At 35.1% G+C, this 23,667-nt stretch overlaps 3 protein-coding genes and 1 long non-coding RNA gene across 5 annotated transcripts; 2 read left to right on the top strand and 2 right to left on the bottom strand.

Moving 5' to 3' along the window:
• On the top strand, positions 1-8,831 carry LOC121247785 (cyclin-A2-4-like). Of its 2 annotated transcripts, none has more exons than XM_041146235.1 (12): positions 1-247; positions 1,620-1,976; positions 2,223-2,505; positions 3,505-3,638; positions 4,141-4,233; positions 5,642-5,775; positions 6,255-6,330; positions 7,536-7,612; positions 7,705-7,738; positions 7,835-7,984; positions 8,070-8,204; positions 8,358-8,831. In XM_041146235.1, exons 2-12 carry the CDS (start codon positions 1,680-1,682, stop codon positions 8,412-8,414), a joined length of 1,470 nt encoding a protein of 489 aa, XP_041002169.1. In that variant the 5' UTR covers positions 1-247; positions 1,620-1,679; the 3' UTR covers positions 8,415-8,831. The 2 variants fall into 2 exon arrangements, with proteins under 2 accessions (XP_041002169.1, XP_041002170.1); XM_041146236.1 differs by having other exon boundaries at positions 2-247; positions 8,361-8,831.
• Positions 8,832-10,271: 1,440 nt separating this feature from the next.
• Positions 10,272-13,878, top strand: LOC121247786 (D-glycerate 3-kinase, chloroplastic). Its single transcript, XM_041146237.1, has 12 exons — positions 10,272-10,564; positions 11,356-11,747; positions 11,950-12,029; positions 12,132-12,183; positions 12,265-12,306; positions 12,431-12,509; positions 12,585-12,616; positions 12,703-12,771; positions 13,081-13,155; positions 13,227-13,343; positions 13,435-13,485; positions 13,593-13,878. Exons 1-12 carry the CDS (start codon positions 10,375-10,377, stop codon positions 13,734-13,736), a joined length of 1,323 nt encoding a protein of 440 aa, XP_041002171.1. The 5' UTR covers positions 10,272-10,374; the 3' UTR covers positions 13,737-13,878.
• Positions 13,879-14,268: 390 nt separating this feature from the next.
• LOC121247788 lies at positions 14,269-15,342 on the bottom strand. Its single transcript, XR_005937288.1, has 2 exons — positions 14,886-15,342; positions 14,269-14,754 (listed from the first exon to the last, which is right to left on the bottom strand). It is a non-coding gene; the product is annotated as an uncharacterized LOC121247788 (long non-coding RNA).
• Positions 15,343-19,405: 4,063 nt separating this feature from the next.
• Positions 19,406-21,931, bottom strand: LOC121247787 (auxin-responsive protein IAA1-like). The gene is made up of 5 exons (XM_041146238.1): positions 21,394-21,931; positions 20,794-20,993; positions 20,310-20,421; positions 19,935-19,999; positions 19,406-19,759 (listed from the first exon to the last, which is right to left on the bottom strand). Exons 1-5 carry the CDS (start codon positions 21,678-21,680, stop codon positions 19,716-19,718), a joined length of 708 nt encoding a protein of 235 aa, XP_041002172.1. The 5' UTR covers positions 21,681-21,931; the 3' UTR covers positions 19,406-19,715.
• Positions 21,932-23,667: the final 1,736 nt, after the last annotated feature.

Genomic DNA, 23,667 nt, shown 5'->3' with positions numbered 1-23,667 from the left:
CTGACGTACGATCTTAACGTAAAACAACTCACTCGGTGAACCGTGGACTGTCCTCGAGTCAATTCCTTTTTCCCGAAGACATTATTTAATAATAATTATTGAAAGGTCTTCTTTTTTCTCAGAGGATTTGAACTCCAAGACTATCCCGCTCACTCACACTGCCGTTCTCTCTCTCTCTCTCTCTCTCTCCACTTCTCTCGGAGCTATCATTTTTGTTCTCCCGGAGGAGATTAGAAGATGGATTCAGGTCAATTTTCTTATATAATTTAAGTATGCGGTTTTTGTTCATGATTTTTGGAATTTCAGATTTTCGGTGATTTGTGTGTATTTGGTCAGAGATCGACTTGGGTTTAGTGGGTTTGTCGTTGCATCTCAGATTCTTGAAATTCTGGGGCGTGGATGTTCTATTTGCTTGGTGAGAAAAATGTGGAAAAAGAATTGAATTTAAAAGTTTTAAAGCTCGGAATTCTTTGAAATATTCGGTAACCAAGAAACAGAAATTCCACTTTAGTAAGGCTGATGCAACAATCAGAGTTCTTTTTATTTTTGGGTAAATGCAAAGAAGCTGAACTATTTTCGATCCTTTTATCATATGTTTTTTCGGGTATTGTTTATTGGATCTCAGGTGATGCAAATTTCGTGTATTTTTGTTCTGGGTTTTGTTTGTAAATACAATAGTTCATTTTTCCCGTTTTCTTTCTTGCACATTGATCGAGCAACCGAATCAGGCTTATTATAGTTTCTTGCCAATAACATGCCTGTGCGGTTGTGCCTAAGATTTTCTTGCATCTTTCACGGCTTGGTTTCTCTGCGTTCTGCAATTTTGCGTGAATATTGGAAAAGGTTTCCATTGAGATTATCTTGTATATATCATCTTGTATTTATTATGTGTGATGCTGTTTGACGATCTGAATTTTTATATGCTATGTTTTTCTGATAGTAAAACCCGATTCCTGTGCTTCACCTTAGTTATCTAGGATTTAAGCTGTTCTTGATAAGGTTGTATTTTTCATTTCCGCTATTCAACTCAAACCACTGACAATGGTTGAGTTGAGTTGAACCGACAAAACTTCATGGGTTTCCCGAGGTTTTAGAAAGCTTCAATGATTTATTTTTCCGTACCAAGTCTTCCAGGTAATTAGAGCTAATATTGTCTCTGGATCTCTGCTGCCACGAAGCATCAGCAATCTGATGATCTGCTCAGTTTAATCAAGAAATTGACTTCTAATGGCACTTAAAATATACTTTTCAGTAGCCAATATTAGGTGAATAAACATATAGATATTGAGTTTCGTATAATATGTGTAACTTTTAGTGTCAATTCAACGTATAGATTACACTATGTGACTACAAGGGAACATCAATTAAGAACTTGATAAAAACTTTGATGTATTTGCTTACTACGAGTTAGGACTAAAAGTGGTTCTTCATTGAAATTTGATTCAGAATCCCTGATATCATCTTCTCAGGATTGTTTCCATGGCAGATCCTCTACATGCTAATCTAGTACTGATAAGATGAACACATGTTCTTGTTTCTGAAGCTATTTTTCTGCATACATTTTGCTTGCACTGCTTGCTCTCAAGTTTCTTTGCATTTATTTGGTCGTTTTTTTTCAGGATTTGTTCATATGGATTCAATTTAATGCTTTGTGCTGTTCTTCCCTGAGACTTCTAAACATGAGGAAAGAAAACCTGGTTACTGCTAAGAGCCGTGAGCCTACTGCTCCATTAACACGTGCAAGAGCTGCTGCCTTCCGTGCATCTGGACAGTTGCCCTCTCTGAAAGCTCCTATACCACAAACTCAGAAGCGAAATTTGCGGGGAAATTCAAAAGGTACAGATTTGGATGAGAACAACAATCATGCTCCTGGTGATGCATGTCTTCAGCACAAGAGGAGGGCTGTGTTTCAAGATATCACCAATAATTGTTGCACAGGCTCATATAGAAACTGCTTAAATGCAACTAAAATCCAGGTCAATATTCCTCGCAATTTTGTTCATGACCTCTTTCTCTGGCAGCTTGAATGTCAGTAAATGTCAGATAGTTTGAGCCAGAAAAGATGATTCTTGATTTTGAATTTTATCCTTGGTACTCGGTACATTTTATTCACTTAATAATGCATACGTCGCAAGATTTAGTGGGAAGTTAGTATCTTTGCTGAAAGCCTTAATTTACCCTAGAATCTGAGTTTTGTTTCCTTTTGTACCGCTGGATTTCAGGCTAAGAACAGAAAATCTACTAATAAAGGTCAGATAAAGGTTTGCAAAGTGGCACCTTCAGTTGCTCTAGAAAGCCCACAGTTTCAAGCTGGTTCGAAAACAAACATTCTTCAAGAAACAGTGGAGGTAGAACCTAAATCAAAAGAAGTTATAAGTTCAATTGATTTGAAAGAAAGTGTACGTCTGCAATTGAGTATCATAAAAGAGCATGGCCTTTATGATCATCAACTTGAATTTCATAGTTCTGGTGTGCCTTCTCACCTTCAGAGTTCTCCAAAGAAAGGTTTGTTGTCTATTTCAATTCTTACCTCTATTCACATTAATCCTTAAAGATGTACAAAAGTAGTAAACTACATTCCCATTCTGGTAGAATGCAAGAAGAGATCCATCTCAGTGGGAGTCCTGTAAATTGCTGTATATGCATTTTAAAGTGAGACCTGTTAACAAACTCAGCTAGTATAGTAAGGAAAATACACTAACAATTAAGTATAAGCAAAATTCATTATACTGACTAAGAATTGCAATGTGGAACTATAATCCAGCGGTAGTTATTAAGGGGAGAGCACAAAGGGCTACATAAGCTTTTAATACTTAAGCTGAGCTGGCTTCACCATGTCGAGATCTGTCTGTTTACTCCTACCTGCAATGCAGTCTTAGCAAATGGTAACAACCAATCAACCAATGACAGAGCGACTAAATAAACACACCGTATTTATAGTTAGAACAACTCAAGTCAAAACTGAAAGAGCTTAAACAAGTACAACTTTCAAGTTTGTATGTGTACTTCTTAAATTCATCAAATTTAAATGGTTATAGCTGGTCTTCTGAAGTCTTAAGGTCTTGCAGCAAGCATGGACTCTTTTGGGGAGAACTCTGTAATTAACTAGTAAAAGATCTAATCTACTAGAAGGAGCCGATGTGGTTGTGCAATGACTTTTTTCTTTGCAATGACTTACCATCATCTAATCTTTATATTCATAGTATGGTCAAACCACTAAGTAGAAAAACTCTGTTGAATGTGATATTTTGAGTTCTGCCAGGATCACCTATTAATGTCGCTTGTAAGCTTGTTCTTTGCCAAACTATGTAGATTTCAAGTTATATAGATAACTAATGTTTCGGTGGGTTTGATTTCTCTAAGATTATTGAATATGTGTTAATTAGCTTGGTGGGTATAGTTTCATATCAGGGCTGAAGAATTGCTTGATAAAAGAAATATTTATGCTTTATTCTATCATATATGGCTGCCTGTTGCAAACAATGACATTTTTATTTACGTCAGTCAAAGATGGCCCCTTGGGGGATATGATTATATCAAGCAATCCAGAGATTCTTGACATTGATGCGGATTACAGGGAACCTCAATCATGCAGTGTCTATGCTCCTGAGATTTACAACCATTTACGTGTTGCTGAGGTTTGTGCTATAGGCACATCTTTTTATTGTAATAATCCTCAGTTTTCCTTTTTTTATTAATGCTGATTGTTGTATATTGGATTGATTGGATTTGGACTCATTTAATATCGTTAGATAGCAACTATCTCTAAAGAAGGGAGAATATAAAGAAAAGGGTTTATTGTAGCTATCCATCCTAAACTATGGCGAAACATTACATTTTACTTGCAAAAAAAAAAAAAAAACTACGGTGAAATATTGCAAATTAATCTCAAGTTAGTTTGTGGATTGTAAAAGTAAAACTTTATAATTTAGGGTGGACATTGCATATGGCCCCATAGAAGATATAGCTGGAAATGCATAACTTGCAAAACCTAGAGCAATAAGTTTACATACTCAAATCAAAATTAGGTATGCAGCTCAGAATAAATATAATGTATGCATTTCCACTAATTTTTGTCGTTGTTCAGAGCATTGAAAATAAACCTGATGTTTACTTGTGGTCTTATCTTTGTTTTGATAGCTTGCCCGGAGACCAAGTCCTAATTACATGAAAACAATACAGCATGATATTACTCAAAGCATGCGAGGGATTCTGGTTGATTGGCTTGTAGAGGTAAGCATCGTGCCATTATCCAAGTTGTCTTGTTTAGGTAGTCTAAGTACACATTCTCTTATTAAGTACACATTACTGGGTTATAGTTTGTGAAGCTATTGATGATGACTTTTTTGTCATAAACACAAGTGGAGACCGTGTCATCAAAGGGCTCTCCTCTTTTCTGTACTTTATATTTTATGGTCAATTTTCATCATGGCTATCTTAATTGCATCTTTATCAGTTTAATTGTGAATTTCATTGCTGTTGACAGGCTGCATTGTAATCTTCGTCAAGAGCTTAAACATATTGTAATGAATCTAGATTAAGAGTGTTTACAGTTTATTCTTTGGTTTACTCAAATTTTCACTGTGGCTGCTGTGCACTCTGTCGCTAGCACTCATGGGTCACAACATGGCTGAGATATGAAATAAAAATTATTATTTTTTTGGTCATAGAGCATCCCCTAAATGACCTGTCAAGCGATAAATTTTGTTTTACCTTTTCTTTTTTCTTTCGTTGAAAAATGGCTATCAAGCCCCATATCTGCATTTGCAACGATTACAATAGATCTATTTTTTTAAGGTTGGCTTTTACTACATCTCTGTGGTTGCATTTAGAAAGATGCAACCTTATGCCACTGTTATATATATATATATATATATATATATATATATATATATATAAGTAATGTATTATTATTAAAATGCACAGAGGAGCACAACCCTAGGACATATGCCACTGATATTTTGATGACTACTTGGAGCATTCTTGACCTTGTTTCATCAAGAACCAAATGATTCTACACTGTTTCATGTTGAAAAAAAGTTGTCTCATATTGTTGCAGAATTACCCCGGTCAGCCATCTCAGTGTAATTTTCTGTTTACTCTTTGCCAAAATATATCCATATAGCTCTTTTCTGATCTGCCTCTCCTAAAATTAGGAGATTGTAGTATAAGTGATATTTCACTTATTGTGTTTGAAAACTTATAACCTCACATTTTGTCCTGCTTCAAAATTATCCCACCTTGTTACTGTTCTAATATATAGTATATACCTTACACTTGACAGTTGTACCCTCATGGGGTATACTTAATACAGTTATGCCCTCTAACATGTCTCAACATTAATGCTTGACGGAACATTTTTTGATGCTCATATTAGTTACTGCCATCAAATAATTATTGAATAGAATGGAAAAGGTGGTTGACACTTCACTGCATATTTCTGTGTTGTGTCAGAGATTGTCTCAGAGTTGAGTTGCTTTGAATAAAAATAACATCCAGTTTGTTGCTCTTGCTGCTTCTAGTTCATGTTTGCCATTGTCAGTATTATTTTTGTAATATATAGTTTTTAGTATACTTGAGTTGTACCTTTTGTGCTTATCAACAAATATTTATTACTTGCAAAAAAAACTCTTGGTTTCAGGTAGCTGAAGAATACAACTTGGTGCCAGATACACTTTATCTCACAGTTCATCTCATCGACTCATTTCTGACTCAAAATTACATAGAAAGACAAAGACTTCAACTTCTGGGGATCACTTGCATGCTAATCTCCTCGTAAGCTCCTTTCTCTGTAGCAGAGTTAACTGCATCACTACCCATAGTCAAAGTTTTAGACTAGAACCTTAAAGTCTAGTAGGATTTGAAACTTCTTTTTCGTCCTTTGATGGATATTTTCTTGTCAATCTGGTAATATTATGTACAGGCTGAAGTTTTTCATCCATTTTGTGGTCCTTTATGTTTTGACTGGGCAGACAGGAAAATTTTCTGCAGTGGGTGGATGCAAATAGTTTAATGATGTTTATTTACAAGATATCCGGCCGTGGAAAGTTTAGTTTATAAAATTAAGAACTTTTCTAAAGATTTGTTGTCCAGCATCTTTTGCTTACTAGAAGAGCCCCATTTATTTTACATGATCATAGTGTCACTCACTATTCATTTTCAGTGATTTTAAAGATGCAAGTTCCAGTTTATCAAAATGACATTTTCAGTTCATAGTATCTACTGAATGCGGTTCTCCACTTTGTGGTTTAAAGGAAGTATGAGGAAATTTGTGCACCCCATGTGGAAGAGTTCTGCCTCATCACCGACAATACATACACAAGAAAGGAGGTATGTCCTAGTTCTTCTTGTTGGCACATAGAATGCTTTACTCATAAAATCCTATAATGGTGACAACAATTTAATGACGATGCGAATGCTATAGTTCAACACGTGTTAACCAATCTATATATCTAGATACTATATAATTTTCAAAGCTATATAATTTTCAAAGCCTAAGCTTTGTTCTCATGAAACCATCAACCTTCCCACTATATTATTGTTAAATAACAACTAGTACTATAAAGCCACATCATGCACTCCTCATTTGTGTTATTATTGTATAATATGTATCATTAAGTTCAGGTCTAAGGTTCAAACTTTGGGTGCAAATAATTTCTAATGGTCATGTCTCATTGGGGAAAAAATCGATGATTTACTTGATTCGTATGATGTGGGTGTGTCACATGGATTTTGGGATTTAACTAGGTGAAAAAAATGTTGCTTCTGCACGGTTTCTAGGATTTCTCATCATAAAAATAATACATATCATTTAGTTGAATGTATAGAATAAAAAACAATATATTGAATTAAGTTATTGAAGTTTATTTAAAATCATCAGTTTTTTAGTACATGGTTTTTATTTTTCCAAACTTATGTCCTTTTACTTTGGCACATCGTATGAATAACTTTTATCATTCTCTTCACTCAAATAAAGTTTGTGAGGTTTTGAATTATTGAAACTTTTTTAAAGGTAATATTTATTATATAATGCCTCAAGACCTTCTAACTTAGCTACATAGAGTATTTTTCATTTTATAAAGTTAGTTTTTCCTGTGCATTGTGTTGATTTACAGAAAGTTATAATATAATTCATCAACCATCTAGAGTCATGTCTTTAATACATTCAAATTCATCTAGACCTCAGTTTAATGAATCGCTGTTAGAATTAGGTCCCAACAAAACGATGTCAGTGTTCGCTTAGTTTTTCTTCTTCCCACTGGATTATTTCCTCCATATATAATTTATTTTCTAATCTATCTTTTTGAAAACAATTCCTCTTATAATGCTAAGATGCTGCAATGGCTGTGTAGAGAAAGCCAATTTGAAGAAAAGAAAAAAGAAAATGAGGGGGAGAAATAGGGAAAACAAATTCTGAATTTTAGCATGCTGAAAACCTGTATCAAGATTCAAGACTTTTAAGTTATATTCTTCAGGATTCTATCCTTCACTTGCCAAAATCCTTTTTGTTGCGTTCCTGAATAGAGCATTGGCAGGTATTGGAACTGGAGATTCGAGTGTTGAAGTATTTTGGCTTTCAAGTATTTGCACCCACTGCCAAAACTTTTCTCAGGTACTTCAGCTTATCCAATGTTGACAAATATAATGCTTTTAGTTGCAGTATATATTTTCAAATTCCTAATGCATTTCTGAGTTTGTTTTCAGGAGATCTCTTCGAGCAGCACTGGCTTCTTATAAGGTAACGTGGTTATTTATGCCATTCCTGGTCTTGGATCAGGAAAATGCTATGCACTTTGAATAATTTTTACATGTCTAATTGGAAAAAAAGTTGCAGACCCCTAGTCTTGAGATGGAGTACTTGGCCAACTATTTAGCTGAACTCACCTTAATTGACAATGGCTTCTTGGATTTCCTTCCATCTATGATAGCTGCATCAGCTGTATTTCTTGCGAGATGGACGTTAGATCAATCAAGTCACCCATGGGTTTGCATTTTCTCCTTTATTTGTTTGTCTTCTTTCTGTGTAGTAGATTATCTCCTGAATATGAATTCATTCATGCATCTTGCAGAATCCAACTCTAGAACACTATACCTCTTACAAAGCATCAGATTTGAAGTACACAGTTCTTGCTATGCAAGATTTACAGTTGAACACTGACTGTTGTCCTCTGAGTGCTATACGCATGAAATACAGGCAACAGAAGGTAAGAAATATAACAAAATACACGGAAGAACTCATGCTTGCTTTATAAAATAGTTCCTTTGGACTTGCCACACGAGTATCATTGACTATGTTGAAGAATTAGCTTTAAACACATACTTCTAGAAGTTTCTCAAGTTCTCTGATGTTGTTGTAGCAGTTTAAATCGGTAGCTGCTCTGTCTTCCCCAAAACTGCTTGAAACACTATTCTGAAGATCAAATGGCTGCTGGATCTTTACAGAAAAGGGTCTGCTAACAGATGCTTATACTTTCCAGATGGAAGTGTTTTCTGGATATGTCATTTTACTTCAGTGTTCTACGTGATGTCTAATCTTATTCCTCTTTCAAGTCCATTCATATCTCATTCCTAACCATTTTTAAGATCTTTGTTTATAGTTTGTGTGGCCTTGAGTAGGGTTCTTTAGAAGCTGTTTTGTGAGCTTTTAAGCAAAGAACCAGGGATGTTTGGCCCATAAATATGAGATCAAGTGTAATACGGTGTCACATTGTTCAGTTTAAATAGCACGTCATTAGCTGTAACCAAGGGTTGATTTGTTACACTGTAAAGTCTGCAAGACAGGAACTAGCCGAAGCCATATCCTCAATTCAATCAGCCAATTTTATCTGTAATGATCTTCCAGTTTCTCTTTTTACTCTTCATTTAGAATGATTTCTCTCACTATCTTTGCATTATTCGAACTTATTTATCTGATGCTTTATCTTTTATTTCTGCTATCCACAAGTTTTTGTGTCAAAGTGTATTTATTTTTAGGAAATAAAAATAAATAAATACTTCAAAGAAAAATTGTGGTAAAATGTTTTGACCAATCCCTCCCTTTATAAATTATAGTTTGTCGCCAATAGCAATACTAGTGATGAGACTACAAGGTCAAGAACAAGATAGCATCTCATTCATTAATGATGAGAATTCCCGAGTTTAGTGATGTCGAATACAAAGACGAAAGGGAAAATTGGAGGGGGAAAAAACATTAGTGGATGGAGCCGACATAATGTTGTAATGCCAGATATAGTTATGGAGTGTGCAAGTATCGTGTAATTCTTTTAAAAAAGAGTGTAATTTATCATTAAAAAATTAATTTTTTATATGAGTTTTGTATTTACTCACTCTTTTTCAAAAAGATTGTACAACTTGCACATTTCACAACTGTAAATATAATTTCTCATTTAGAAATAATATACTTTTCTTTCTTTTAAAAAAATAATAATAAATAATAACGGATATGTGGAATAAAAATAAAGTTGGAATTTTTTTTTTTTTTTTTAAATAACAGGATCTCTCAGAGTTTTTAACTTTTTATTTGAGATTTTAGATCTATCTATATATTTTTTAGATCTAACTTTTATGGTTTTATTTTTCTTAAAATAATTAAATTCTTCTACTCATTATTCATATACCATATATTTGGTAAGAGAAAAAATTTAAAAAAATAACAAAAAGATTGGTGTGTGAGGCTTATGAATAGAATTTTTCATCCGAATATATACAGGAATTAATGTGAAACAAATGCAGTAGAACTTAATTTAGGTTTTTGTTATATTTTAGAAAAAAGCTTGTTGCAAGTACCTGATGCAAATAGCATGCAAACAAGACTGACGTGGAGACACTTGATGAGAGAGACTTAGTTGATGAGAGAGAACTGAGGAGAGAGAGACTGAGTTGATGAGAGAGAAACACCTAGTTGATGAGAGAGAGATCGAGCTAATGAGAGAGAAAGATCGAGCTGATGAGAGAGGAAAATCGAGCTGACGAGAGAGAGCGCTGATGAGAGAGAACATTTGCGTTTAGAGAAAAAGAATAAACAATTCATTTTAAATCTGATGTGATATAAATGACTGCACATCGATTATATCTATCGATCGTATATAGAAGAATTGTATATTTTAATAATTCTTTCAAACGCTTTTGTGCACCGAAGCGCACCGATGGTTGAGGTGGATTTAAATTTAAAAGGAAAAATCAGTGCGTCTTGATTTTTTGGTCAAAACTAGAACCATTATCGACCGGTAATATTTTAGTACTTTCCTTCTATGACCGGTATTTTACTACGATACATTGACATTCACAGGAAACAAAGATCTTCCACAGTTCACTTATCTCTCGTGCAGCCCTGCAAACACAAAAACAGAGCGAGATAGATATAGAGCGAGAGAGATGAGCATGGCGGCTCTCAATATCTTCACTCGCCCGTACTCACCAACAGCTTCTTCGCTTGGTCCCTATGATTTCAATCATCACAATCGTTTCAATGTTAGTAGTTGTAAATTACATTCTTTATCTCCGAGAAAATCAAACAACAGAACTTCCAGGCTCTACCAAATACCGACCCATTTCTCAAAGTCAGGTAATTTCTCTTGATATATAAGATGAGATTTTCAATTTTCGGTTTTTCTGCATTTTCTACATTTTCTTCTTCAAAAGTTTTCGCCTTCTGATTAGTTGCTGAGAGAATGGAGGAAAGAAAAGAAAAGAATTGGAGAATAAAAAATAATTGTATCATGTACTCTGAGACTTTTCGGGTTTAATAAGGTTAGTTGTTGAAAGAACTTGAACCTGGCTGTTTTTAATTCTGGGTTTTTTATTATAAATTTTATAATTATCTGTACGGCAAATGGATTTTTGAGACCCAGGAATTCTGGGTTTCATCTATTTTAGGATGCTTGATAAAGTTTCATTAGAAAAAAATAGTCTTCCCGCTTTCTTTGTTGTTGCATCTTTAGTATGGTAACTAGTCCTTCCTCCTTCAGTTGGCATTGTTGTCATGTCATGTTGGATTCGTTTTTTCATCACCGATTGTCCATTATTTGGATTTTTCATGGCCATTAATTCGAATCATGGGAAATCGAAAGAACAAAATTGGCACATTAGGGATCGTATTAGATGTAGGCAAATCTTTTGTTGTATCTCTGTTTAGAATAGTCAGATTATAATGCTCAGATTGAGTTTTATATTTGGAAAAATAACTGGCAATTTAATGAAATGGACTCTAAGCATGGCCGACTTGTTATATTAAGTGTTTTGGTCAATGTCGCCAAGATCGGAAGAGTGTAACCCTGCAACTGTGTTTCTAGTGCTATGTACTGCGCACCAATGTGGTATTTTAGTCTTCTCCATATCCTTGGATTCTTTCTACAGGCAGTGGAGGATGTTCATGGATGCAAAACAATTCCACATGTCACAACACTGCAGCTGGCAATGATTGCAGCAGGCAAGGCGAATTGTATTCAGTTTTTCCCACAAAACCTGCCACTGTTTCCTCTGTGCAGGATCTTTTCGAATTCATATGCTCAGGTCCTTTAATAGAGCAAATGGGTCTCACCCCTGAAAAGGTATCCGAGTCCATTGACAAGTGGTTAGCTTATGGAACGCAACTTTGTCGATTGTTTCAGCTCAACGAATTGTACCTTACAGTTCCTCAGAAAGCAAGGTTTTATCACTACTATATACCAGTGTTTTTATGGTGTGAAGATCAGATTTCTCAGCATAGATCCATGTTCAAAGATGGAGAAGATATACCTCCTTTAGTGGTATATGTTAACTTTGGAAATATGTATTTAGTTTTTCTTCTTACTATAATTTAATAGCTTTATTGGGTCGTCCAATGGCATCTTTGCAAGAAAGCTCCAAGCTGTATGTGAGCTACTCAATATAATAATGTTTTGGCATGGCCACTGCTATCATTGCTAGTTGTCACTCACTTCATGTGCCGGCATGTTGTCTGTGGTGCAGATTGGTTTTAGTGCACCACAAGGTTGTGGGAAGACTACACTTGTCTTTGCTCTTGATTATCTTTTCCAAGTTACTGGCAGGTAGGTTCTGGTGCTTTCAATTTATTTATTGAACAGTTCATTTGTTCTAGTTCTCCAAAGGATAGACAAATAATATTCTTGACGTACATTTCCAAATTTCAGGAAGTCTGCCACTATATCCATTGATGACTTCTATTTGACGGCAGAGGGTCAGGTGTTACCTAAACGATTTTCGGGCACTTGATTCTTATTATTTGTGTTGTCCTCTTCTGATGCGATCCTGTATTGATGGTAGGCTAAACTGAGAGAAGAAAATCCGGGAAATGCACTATTAGAGGTAGCAATCAACCTAATTTGGTACTACTTGTTGACGTAGCAGAGTAAATAGCTTTTTTTGACTCATCAAGTATGAATTATTTGTCTTAATACTATTTTTTCCCACCAATTTTTTATGTTCATAGTTTCGTGGGAATGCTGGGAGCCATGATCTTCCATTCTCTGTTGAAACGCTCATGGCTCTTGACAATTTGACTAAAGAAGGTGATTGTCTTTCACATCTTCTTTTGTAATTGATACTTGTGCACTTACTAATTTATTTCCGTCTAAAGAATCCAGGTATGAAGATGAAACTCCCTCGCTATGATAAAGTAAGTATGCAATATGATCAATTTCACTTGTTTCTCCATCGACTTTTAGCTTTTGGAGTAGCTCTTTGACTTGTTTTCGCATCCAGTCTGCATACAATGGGAGGGGTGACAGGGCTTCTCCTTCAACATGGCCAGAGATTGAAGGGCCACTTCAGGTAAGAGTATACGGCCCAAATCTGGGCTGGGTGGGTTCAGGTTGGATGAATTTAGGCTGGTACACGACTAAGATAGTATAGCCCTCCCTAATTATACAAATAGATGTTTGAAAAATTCAAAATCTCTTCAAAAGTATTTGCTAATTTGGTAAAGAACTTAATGATGTGGCTTGGGTTTGAAATTGGATCTGGGTAACATGTATTTGAGGAGTTTAGATAGTTTCAGTTTGCATTTTCCTTGTCTTGTTCTTGGAAATGTTGCAAGTACTATGTAACCTGTGATACATGTGTTTTGGATGGGTCATTTAGGCTATTCTGTTCGAAGGTTGGATGCTTGGTTTTAAACCCCTTCCTGCGGAAGTTGTCAAAGCCGTTGATCCCCAGGTTAGGTGCATGCTCTGACATGTTGTTCAGATAGGAGTTTTAGTAGCTCAAATTTATGTTTGATTTTTCAGCTAGAGACAGTAAATAAAAATCTTGAAGCATATTATGATGCATGGGACAAGTTCATAAAAGCCTGGATAGTCATCAAGATTAAGGACCCGAGTTGTGTCTACCAGTGGCGTTTGCAGGTTAAATGTCTAATATAAATTCTACTTGTTTTATGAGACTTTTCCATGTTGTAGAACTACATGTTTACACAGTGTTCTGGGGCATTTTCAGGCAGAGATTGCCATGAGAGAGGCGGGCAAACCTGGGATGTCAGACGAGGAGGTATGCTGATCAATGAACTATTCAAAAAATTTCAAGTTTCTGCTTTACTTGCAGTAGGTTTTAGTTTAATATCTGAAACAAAACTATTCTTGATGGGTGTTTTGCAGGTGAAAGATTTTGTTTCACGGTACCTGCCCGCATACAAGGCTTACCTGCCCACCCTCTACTCTGAAGGACCAAGCGGTTCAAATCCAAAGCATCTCCTTGTCATCGAAATTGATGAAGGAAGGAATCCCATTCTAGGTTACTAGCTAGATCGAAGGTTTTAGTGAAGCCCAATCTTGGTTTCTTGAATATGTAATTTCACGGCAATTTGGCATTAGAAAATATATACCATGTACATGTTAGTTGTAGGGATCCCTACACATAAAATCAATTTTTTTCTTTGGCACAGCGCATCTTTCTGGGTTGTCCTGGGTAAGGTATGATGATGCACACTGGCAGCAAACGATTATGAGTAACTGATTTTTTGAGACAATTAAGACTTGACAAATAAGGTTTCTTAATTACATGCAAGAGGATGTAGGTTCTGAAGAAGACTACCATGGCTTGAGGAAGAACTAACAACTCGGAGTAATTCACTCCTCCGTACACCGGCCGCTGCTGATGATCCTTACTCTTATATGAGGTGAGAAAGAATCATTCCAAGACGGAAGTGGATAAATTAAGCTGGGAAGTGGATAAATTAAGCTGAGATCGATGCTCGAGTAAAACGATTATTGCAAGCACGACCAAAAGAGAACCTCTGATTTTCATGGATTGAGAAGATTCCCAAATCAAAAGTGGGATGAAGAGATCAATTTCATATAAATGGATGAGCAAATTACACGTACACCCTCAACCTTGCCCCTTCTCTCTCACTTTCTGCTACAACAAGAGCATGAGCACACATGAGTTTCCTTCAACGAATACAACTTACATGGTATTAACAAGCCCTTAGAATAATTAAGTACAAGACACCTCCTGGCTACACACACACACACACACACACACAATATATAGATAGTTGAATGATATTTCATTCAATTACGTACCATAAAAGAAAACGATACTTTGTATATAGCAATAACATATTTTTAATATATAGTTTATTGACAGGATAAACTTAAGCCGACTCCCACATCAACTCATGATCAATCCAATGAGATATGAGCTAAACATGCTTTGCGTGAGCTAATAATTAACTAGGATCAGCAACAACAGCAGATACTCTCCAAACAGCACTCGCATGCCTCGTAGCAGCAACAGCAGCAACAAAACGTGAACAGACTGTATCAAAACATACAATATCATCACTATATGATCAGAATAATTAGTTCTATTCGATAGTAAGGAAAAGAATTAATGGAAGAAGAAAAAGAAGAAGAGAAGGAAGAGGAGATTTGAATAGATATACAAACCAAGCATAGAGACATCCTTTCTCCTCGCGGCGTTTCTGGACATGATCATAGTATGACATCCCTTGTGGTGGTGGAGCACCTTCCATTTTTCCTTGATCTTCTAGATGATCTCTTTGTTGTGTGGTAGAATATATATATATGATCAGCAACACAAACAAAGAGCCCTTGCCAGTAACTTTATAGGCAGGAGATCATGATACAAGCTGGGTACTTCGTTCAGCTTTAAGCTTGATTGAAGGGCTTAATTTGTCCTAGCTAGTCTGGAAATAATTAAAGCCTCTCTCTCTCTCTCTCTCACACACACACACACACACACACACTCATCCATTTATTATGGTAGTTAAGTAGGAAGGTTTGGCTACCCTTCATTATTAGAAAGAGTGGGATAGCTAGCCAAACTGTTGTAGGGTAGGGAATTAAGTCCCTATTTTTCTTTGGTCCCTCTCTTCATGATGTGGATGACAGTCACGGATATGGACAAGTCCAGCTATGAAAAACATGTATATGGAAACCTAAGATATGCATATCATTAATCATCATCATGATCGGCCATTGAAGTCATGGAAATGTCTAAATATCAATAATCCTATGTCTTAAAAATTACTTTTTAAGAATAATTAAGATCCTCTACAATTAACTACTTAATTAAGATAAGTACTGTACCCTACAAGGTTCCCTCTCTTGGTTGGGCTCGCTACATGATCATTAATCATATAATATGTATGTGGAATTTGGATTGTTTGTATACTTGTATAATTGTAAGCTAGGGATCTAGATCTCTATTTTAGAGTACCTCAATCTCTAATTTTTTTTAAAAAAATTATATTCTCAACTCGGTGTGTAAAATACACATAATAAAATACTTATATGGCATAATAAAATTTAAAAGATAAATTTTAAAATTTGAATATCGCATATCAAATTTTACCATTTAAATAATATGAATGGTGTGCTCGTAGCTTTATCCACCTATAATTAATTACATTTCCTAAATTCCAACTGCCCCAAGTTGACCGCTTTGCCGCAAAGCCATGGCAGGTGGTTTTAATATTATTTATGGTGATAAATCTTAGCCTAAAATCCCATATCATAACCACCCTAGTTAAAGAGCCCTTTTATTCACCATATTTACACCACACATCACATTTAATTTATTTTTGATTTATTCTTGCTAAACTAAAAGATTTTTTCTATTCATTATCTATACAATACATATTTAGTAAGGAAAAAAAAAATATGTGTGGTGTAGGGATGATGAGTAAAATTTTTCCTAACTAAAAAATGATCATAGATCGATGCGCCAATATTTAACGTAACAAAAATTCTACTTACAGCTGACCTGGGGAACCCCCGCGTCACCACGTCCTACGTGGCTCATTTCAAAACGATGTCATTCTAATTCAATTCAAACGAAGTCGAAGTGGCCTTCATCCCCCGCCATCCCAATCGAAACCCTTATCCCCATGAAGTGGATTCTCTTAGTCTTCTCCATTCCTATCGTCTTCCCCACGAAGCCAGCCTCCATTGAATCTCTGGGTTCTCTTCTTCGTCCTCATCAGCTTCGTCTTTTACACGAAGCGAGTGGGTCTTCGTCTTCTCCACGAAACCAGTGGGTCTTCGTCTTCTCCTCGAGCCCAAGAGCCACAAACCCACGAAAGGGGAAGATGAACCCCTTTTGTCTTCCCACAGAGCACTGAAACCCTAACCCTAAAAAATAGGTTAGTTTTCTCCTTTTTATGTGTTTTGGTTTTAGTTTCCAACATACATTCTATACATACTTGATGTGCTTGGTATCCCTTTATTGCAAAGGGTAGATTCATAAATGATTATTTTGAAGTCAATAACTCTTTAGTCATGTAATTATTGAAATCACATACTATATAGTCGTTGTGGTAAGATTGTTTGAGGTTAATAGTTTAGGTTTGTTGAGACAGTATTTAGTGGGTATTGATATGGATATACTCTGTCGTAAGATTGTTTAGAGGTCAATAGTTTTGGTTTTCGTTCCATACACGCATTTGTGACATTAAAGAGGTCACTGCTATATTTTCTTGTTCTTATTGAGGTTTTGTGTTATATGGGTGAAGGGAGTTGTATCATGTAAATTGACCTGATTGTTTACGTTAGCAAAACTGACACTGAATTATCAAGGAAAGCAATTCTGAAGTTGCAAAAAAAAAATAATAATAAATAAATAAATATAAAAGAAGAAGAAGAGAAAGGAATACTTACATAAACAATAACATCTACCATAAGTTATACAGAGAGTAGATTAGGTGTTGTTTCTTTCCTTTTGGCCTCTATATATTTCAAGGCATACATAAATCTTAGAAACTTTGTATAATCTGTTTTAGAATATGAACTTTATTCTAATGGAATGTGCCTATATATGTATAATGGTGTTGCCCACTGGTGAGCAACAGTGGACAACAGTACCAATCATCCACATTCAAAGCATGATAGAATGCTTTATAGTTTACACTTGCAAGTACCACCAATTCTTTCACATTTTTTCTTCTTGTAGTTGTTGAAAAAAGCCTGGTGTTTATAAGACTAGTTCTCTGGTCTTTCAATTATTAACACAGTCGATTTAATTGGGACTTGCAGGGTTGTTGTCCAACAATATTTTGAATGATAGTCCTAATTAAAACGACTATGTTAGAGATGAGTTTCTCAGTGCAGTTCGCTATTTGTCATTTTAGGCTACATCTTACATTTTATTGTCCTAACAAATTGACATTAATTGCTAATTTCCTTTATTAATTTACCTCAATGTCTAATTTACTTTATTATGCCCACAGACAAACAACATGCGATGTGTATGAAGCCGGCCAACTCCTTCTGCTCGAGCCTAATCAGTGTTCCATAATGCTTAGGCTCAGCAATTATACACTGAAATTTTTCCAAGCGCACTCCCATTATTGAGCGTGAGGTCAATCTAGGTGAGCTTCAAGAGACTATACTGCCACATGTCTTTCAATCTCGCCAGTGGGTATCATTAACCACTGGTCTCCCCCCTCCGTCTGTGGAGTTGGTCCGGGAGTTTACTCTAACATTCATGCCATCTCACCCAATGGTTCCTTTGACATCACTCTCTGGAACATCCAAATCCGAGTCAGTCCAGGCATGTTAGCTGATTTGCTTAACGCCCCTCGTGTTACTGAGGCCCCATATCCGTATGCCAGAACCTCTAGTCCTAGCAACCCTGCTATCTACACCCACATGTGTGGATATGAGGTGGCTTGGGATGGTCGGACACCCATTCCTACCAATAAATTCTCCCCTGACTATCTCTTTTTTAGTAGGGTCTTCCTTACTAACCTTTACCCAACCAACCATCACAGTGATGTCGGCCATGACAGAGCCACCTTGCTTTATGCATTGATCAATGATGTTCCCATCGATCTGGGAAGTCATTTTTGCAAAGTCATTTTAGAGGCTCATCAGTCCAACAAAATTTGGACGAGATTGCCTTTTGCGAGTCTTGTCACTCGCATTGTTCTGTTTAATTTTGTTCCTATTCCAAAGATAGAGCCTAAAATCCCTCTGAAGGCTCCAATTGGTAGTCAGACCATTCAGCTCAGTCGTGCACACATTCGCCGATTCCTTTTTGATGATGAGGATCTTGCACCCAGTTCGCAGCAGTCCTGTGCAACACCATCAGGTTCTCAACCATCTAACTCAAGACCATCCACCCTTGCACCATATTCGAATCAGCCGAGAATACAAATGGTGCTTGATTGTTTGAGCCGCATCCAGACTCGTCTTGACCACATCGATAGTCACATTGATAGTCGTCTTGATCACATTGTTGCTGGTCTTGAGCACATCGATACTCGGCTCGATAATTTGGAAGGCCATCTACATCACATTGAGGATCATCTAGATACTCGCATTGATAGCGTGGATGCTCATGTAAATGGCTTACATACTCATCTTAAGCGCATGGATACTTGATGTGAAAGTCTGGTATATCGTTTCGATATCATGGGTGATCGACTTGATATGCTCCAAAACACGGTCCTACAATGCTTAAACGAAATGGAAGAAACTTTACTAACAAACTATTTTGAGGATGATGGGAATGCGAGTACCGTTGGGCACGCTACGCAACATAGTCCTACATGCAGATGATGGTTATTCTTTTTTTTTTTTTTTTTTATCTATCATAGGATACAGGTGTGTGGGATATGTTGTAAAGAAAAAACATGGAATTTCTTGGGGCACACATGATTTTCTTAATTAATTGTATCGAGAAATAAATTGTACAGGTCCTGAAAATTGTATTTTATCAAACTCAGGTATTTTATTTTTCTTTTTACTATCTTCTATGTAAGTACCCTTGAAGAACTTCAAGTTATTCAGATCTGCAAAATCATTATCACCGTTGATTGACTAGAAAATAGAAATTTATAAGTTATTCCTCGTGAAAAATTATGCCATGTATATATATGTGTGTGTGTGTGTGAAGTAGAGTGTGCCAAGGTATTACAATAATATTCCTGCTGGTCTAGATGATCTCTTTGAGACCCCGAATTAAGAGGAGATAAAAATACTCAAAAAACCCACAAGTACATCATTTTGAACTGGCACTACGATGCAACGTCTTGTAGATACAGCCAATTCTTATCTTATTCCCGTAATGTTTTCTACCAATCAAAGCTCGATCCTCATCCAAAACAAATATGGATCAGATCAGGTACTATATATATATATAATATATATATATAGAACGAGGAAAAAAAGAAGCCTCTCATGTAGTACTAGCAATTAGATAGATCATTCCAAGCTGGATGATTATCAAGGCCGGGCTTTAATTTTATAATTCTTTTAACTCGTGCAGCTTGCTCCAGATTGTTGGGGTGTTCTTGGAGCTGCATCGATCATAAAAACACGACCGAAAAGAATATATAAAAGAGAAAATCAATATGGTATATATATATATATTATTAATAGTGATCGATTGACAAATATTGCTATATAGCTTGTGTTAATTAAATTGTAATTAAAAGGCAGAAAATAACAAATAAGTAAATTATTAAAGATTACCATGAAGTTCAATTGCCTCTGAACCTTTTATCAATCTTAGCCGCTTGCATGACTCCACAAACATTCTGAATTAAGTGATCAAAGATCGTGTTATAAAATGAGTTATATTATTTAAATCATAATTATATATTATGGGATATATCGATCTAATATTATAATTATAACATATATCAATATATAGATAATTTTTATTGTTTTAATTTAGTACGTACATCAATAAACAAATTTGCAAATAGATTTTTTAGGCATGCATGAAATAATAATAATAATAATTAAAAGTGATTGAAAAATGCAAAAATACTTGATTTCATGGAGTCAGATGATCGATCAATGCTCTTATAAGTAAGTTTAGTTAACATGGAAATTACGACTTACTTCCATGGTACATCTCCCACTAACATCAAGTCACCATCTTTGTCCTCATAAGTAGGCACATATTCCACCCCAATTGTAGGATCCATAAGCTTTTTCTCATCCAAGTAATTACCTATATATATATAGCAAAATTCATGACATGACCACCAGCAAAAGACTAATTTAATTAAATTACCCACCAAAGAAATACTCATGTACATGTATCGGATTAATACTCGAAATATGTAACATCGGTCGTATGCAGTAACACGTATAGAAAAATTCTATACATCATACTATTATTCTACTTTCATCCTATTAAATAAGATGTGACACATTTATCACTATTAAATGATCATTTAATGTATGCTTCTTTATCATTTAATAGTGATGAATGTACTGCATACTACTTAATATGATTAAAATAGGATGAAAGTGTAGTATATAATATTACTCTACACACATACACACAGAAAGAAAGAGAGAAAGAGAGAGAGAGTCATACGGGTGGGATACGTAGGAATAGTCGGGCAAGAGAACATGTCCTCCAAAGCACTCAGTAGCTGCTGATAGCTATCGTACATTTCTAGATCGACCTTTCTTAGATAAGGAGCTCCATCCATGGAAACCTTTACCAAGTTGAAGCTCTTCGTCATCACGTTCCTCCTAAATGCTCTCACCGGTGGCCACCCCACTATCTGCGCCCTAAAAAGCAATAACGTACATTTATACGTCCAGTGCAAAATCTTTATAAATTATTGTATATACTTGCAATATAGAAAAATAAAATAAAATAAATATTTAGGGTGCATATATGCATGCAATTGATCTAACCTATCTAAAATCATGTTAAGGGTATACATCATGTCGAGCTAGCTAGCTAGATTACTGAAACGATTTTCTCATCACTTTCAAAAATAAAATTACGTACAAATAATTTTGGGCGATCTCTAAAAGTTCAATATAAATATATATATATATATATATAATTGTCAACGTATATATCCCTGCATCTTGGTAAATTAGAATTAAGATTAATCATATAATAATTTATTAATTTGAGGTTGTAAAAAGAATGAAAAACTTTGATTATATTCTTACGTACTTTGCTGCGGGAGGTTTTGCCACACTCATGTCTTCGTTTTCTGATTCGGACTGCTCACAACAGCTGTCATCATGTTCAACATAAAATGATCTACCAAGATTAAGATCCATGGCTGCCTGCGAGAATCCCCGTTTCGTGCCCGTCAACTTTGCTGATGATGATCCCGCGGTGATCTGTATCAAGCTGCTGGTTCCACGTCCGATCTCTCCCGGCAGCCCTAAGGTCAGCTCTGTCTCCTTGAAATTCAATCCGCCGGAGACATCTAATTCCGGCCAGTCTGGTAACATTTTTATGATCAGTACGCCACAGGACCCTAGTTAAGGCTGATAACAAGTCTCCTTGCTCTTCCTTTTTTCACTCTTTAATTGCCAAAGTACTCCGAGACCCAAAGTAAGTTGTATTTGGCCTACACTACACATAATCCGGCCGTGTGCTCTCTCTCTCTATATATAATATAATTAACATAAAAATGGAAGGATCTGGCTGGCACAGCGAGTACTAGCTAGACCAGACCAGACCAGACCACTCCACGTTTAAATTGTAGAAACGGTTGTGATCATTTCATTGCTCCAAAGTCTGGGCCCTGTGTCTGAACCCGTCGTTTTCATTTTTAGAAGGAAAATACTCTGGTCAAAAGTAATGATCTACAAACTGATGGAAGGTCATATTATAAAATTATTTTTATTATAAAATAAATCTAATAAATCAAATAAATTCATTTTAATTTGTAAAATTATTTTATATAATTATTTGTATATTTTTTTTATAGAAACATTGTAAATGTAAAAATGATAGCTATTTTTTTGGCACAAAATTATGATTCTATTCTGGTTGTAGTGGGACCCTAGAATCCTTCTAATTCAACGAGACATGATTTGCTTGGTTTTCTAATTTGGGCCTAAAATTTCATAGAAATTGAAAGATTGCCTCTTTTGGTTACCTGTTTAAATGAGAAGTTGAATAAAATATTTTATAATATAAATTTTTAATATTATTTTTATTTTATAATTTGAAAAAGTTAAATTATTTATTATATTTTATATAAAAATTTAAAAAAATTATAATGATTATATAAAATGAGATGATTTGATTTTATACAACCAAATCACCACTAATTTTCCTATAAATGATTTTATTCACAAGAGAATTATGACTCGTTTGTTTTCATATATGAGATAAGTTGATATTAAAGTTAAAAAATTGAATAAAATATTATTAGAATATATTTTTTAATATTATTTTATTTCGAGATTTAAAAAAATTGAATTGTTTATTTTATTTTGTATTGGAAGTTGATAAAGTTGTAATAATTAGATAAGATGAGATGAGATGAGATATTTTCTGAAAACAAACAAGGCCTTAGTATCATTTTGGTAGGTTTGAATCTTCAATTCCTCTCAACTCATCTCAACTCATCATTATAATTTTTTTAAATTCTAACATAAAATATAATAACTAATTTAATTTTTTAAAATTTTAAAATAATAATAATATTAAAAATAATATTTTATCATCTCAACTCAATTCAACTTTAACTCAACTAAACTTGAAAGTGAAACGCAGCCTTAATAAATAAATAACCTCGCGGTCTCCTTTGACATAAGAATTCATATTGAAAGAGGTTGTTAATCAGTAGAAATTTAAGAAAATATCTAGCTTGGGAAGAAAGTCATGTGGCTGCCAAGAAGACAAGTCGCACAGTGAATTATCTCTAATCAACGTGGGTCCCACAGCTGAAGGCGGAATCTTCTAAGCAACTCTTGTTTGTGTTGGTGTCGTGTAAAAGTAAGAACGAGTCCGACATTATGACTACGTGGCTGAATCCATGTTATACGACCAATCAAAAATTGAGAGATCCGCCACATCCATGTGATTCTGTCGCTAATTTGTCGGTTACGTGTCTCCTTTGTCTCCCCGAGCTTCTGAGTCACCGCCGCTCCCCCATACGCGTGGCGCCTAAAGATTTCATTCCCCCTAAACTCAAAAACAATTGGCAGCAAATTATACCACACAGTTGTAACGTTATTTTTGTTTTAATTTTTTTTTTTGTTTTTAAGTTATGATACGTTCAGTTACTTTTACGTTTTTATTAACGTAATTGATTAAAAAAATTGATACAATCATTCATATTAATAAAATATATAAAAAATGACGTAAAAATAATTATATATAAAATTTTTATTTTCTGTTTTTATACATTGGAGGAAGGGGTTGGATCCAATACTCTATTTTAAAGACTTAGAGCATTAATAATGGTCTAATCATTACTAAATC

This window comes from Juglans microcarpa x Juglans regia, chromosome 1S (genome assembly GCF_004785595.1).
Source record: "Juglans microcarpa x Juglans regia isolate MS1-56 chromosome 1S, Jm3101_v1.0, whole genome shotgun sequence".
Classification (NCBI taxonomy): domain Eukaryota; kingdom Viridiplantae; phylum Streptophyta; class Magnoliopsida; order Fagales; family Juglandaceae; genus Juglans; species Juglans microcarpa x Juglans regia.
This window is presented reverse-complemented; position numbering and strand designations above follow the sequence as displayed.

Coding starts and splice junctions, on each gene's coding strand:
- LOC121247785 (XM_041146235.1), top strand. CDS start 1,680: ATGAGGAAAGAAAACCTGGTTACTGCTAAGAGCCGTGAGCCTACTGCT. Junction 3,639..4,140: donor ACCATTTACGTGTTGCTGAG/GTTTGTGCTATA, acceptor TTGTTTTGATAG/CTTGCCCGGAGACCAAGTCC. Junction 7,739..7,834: donor CAGCACTGGCTTCTTATAAG/GTAACGTGGTTA, acceptor AAAAAGTTGCAG/ACCCCTAGTCTTGAGATGGA.
- LOC121247786 (XM_041146237.1), top strand. CDS start 10,375: ATGAGCATGGCGGCTCTCAATATCTTCACTCGCCCGTACTCACCAACA. Junction 11,748..11,949: donor AAGATATACCTCCTTTAGTG/GTATATGTTAAC, acceptor TCTGTGGTGCAG/ATTGGTTTTAGTGCACCACA. Junction 13,486..13,592: donor CTGGGATGTCAGACGAGGAG/GTATGCTGATCA, acceptor GGTGTTTTGCAG/GTGAAAGATTTTGTTTCACG.
- LOC121247787 (XM_041146238.1), bottom strand. CDS start 21,680: ATGTTACCAGACTGGCCGGAATTAGATGTCTCCGGCGGATTGAATTTC. Junction 20,994..21,393: donor GCAAAACCTCCCGCAGCAAA/GTACGTAAGAAT, acceptor ATTGCTTTTTAG/GGCGCAGATAGTGGGGTGGC. Junction 20,422..20,793: donor TATTCCTACGTATCCCACCC/GTATGACTCTCT, acceptor ATATATATATAG/GTAATTACTTGGATGAGAAA.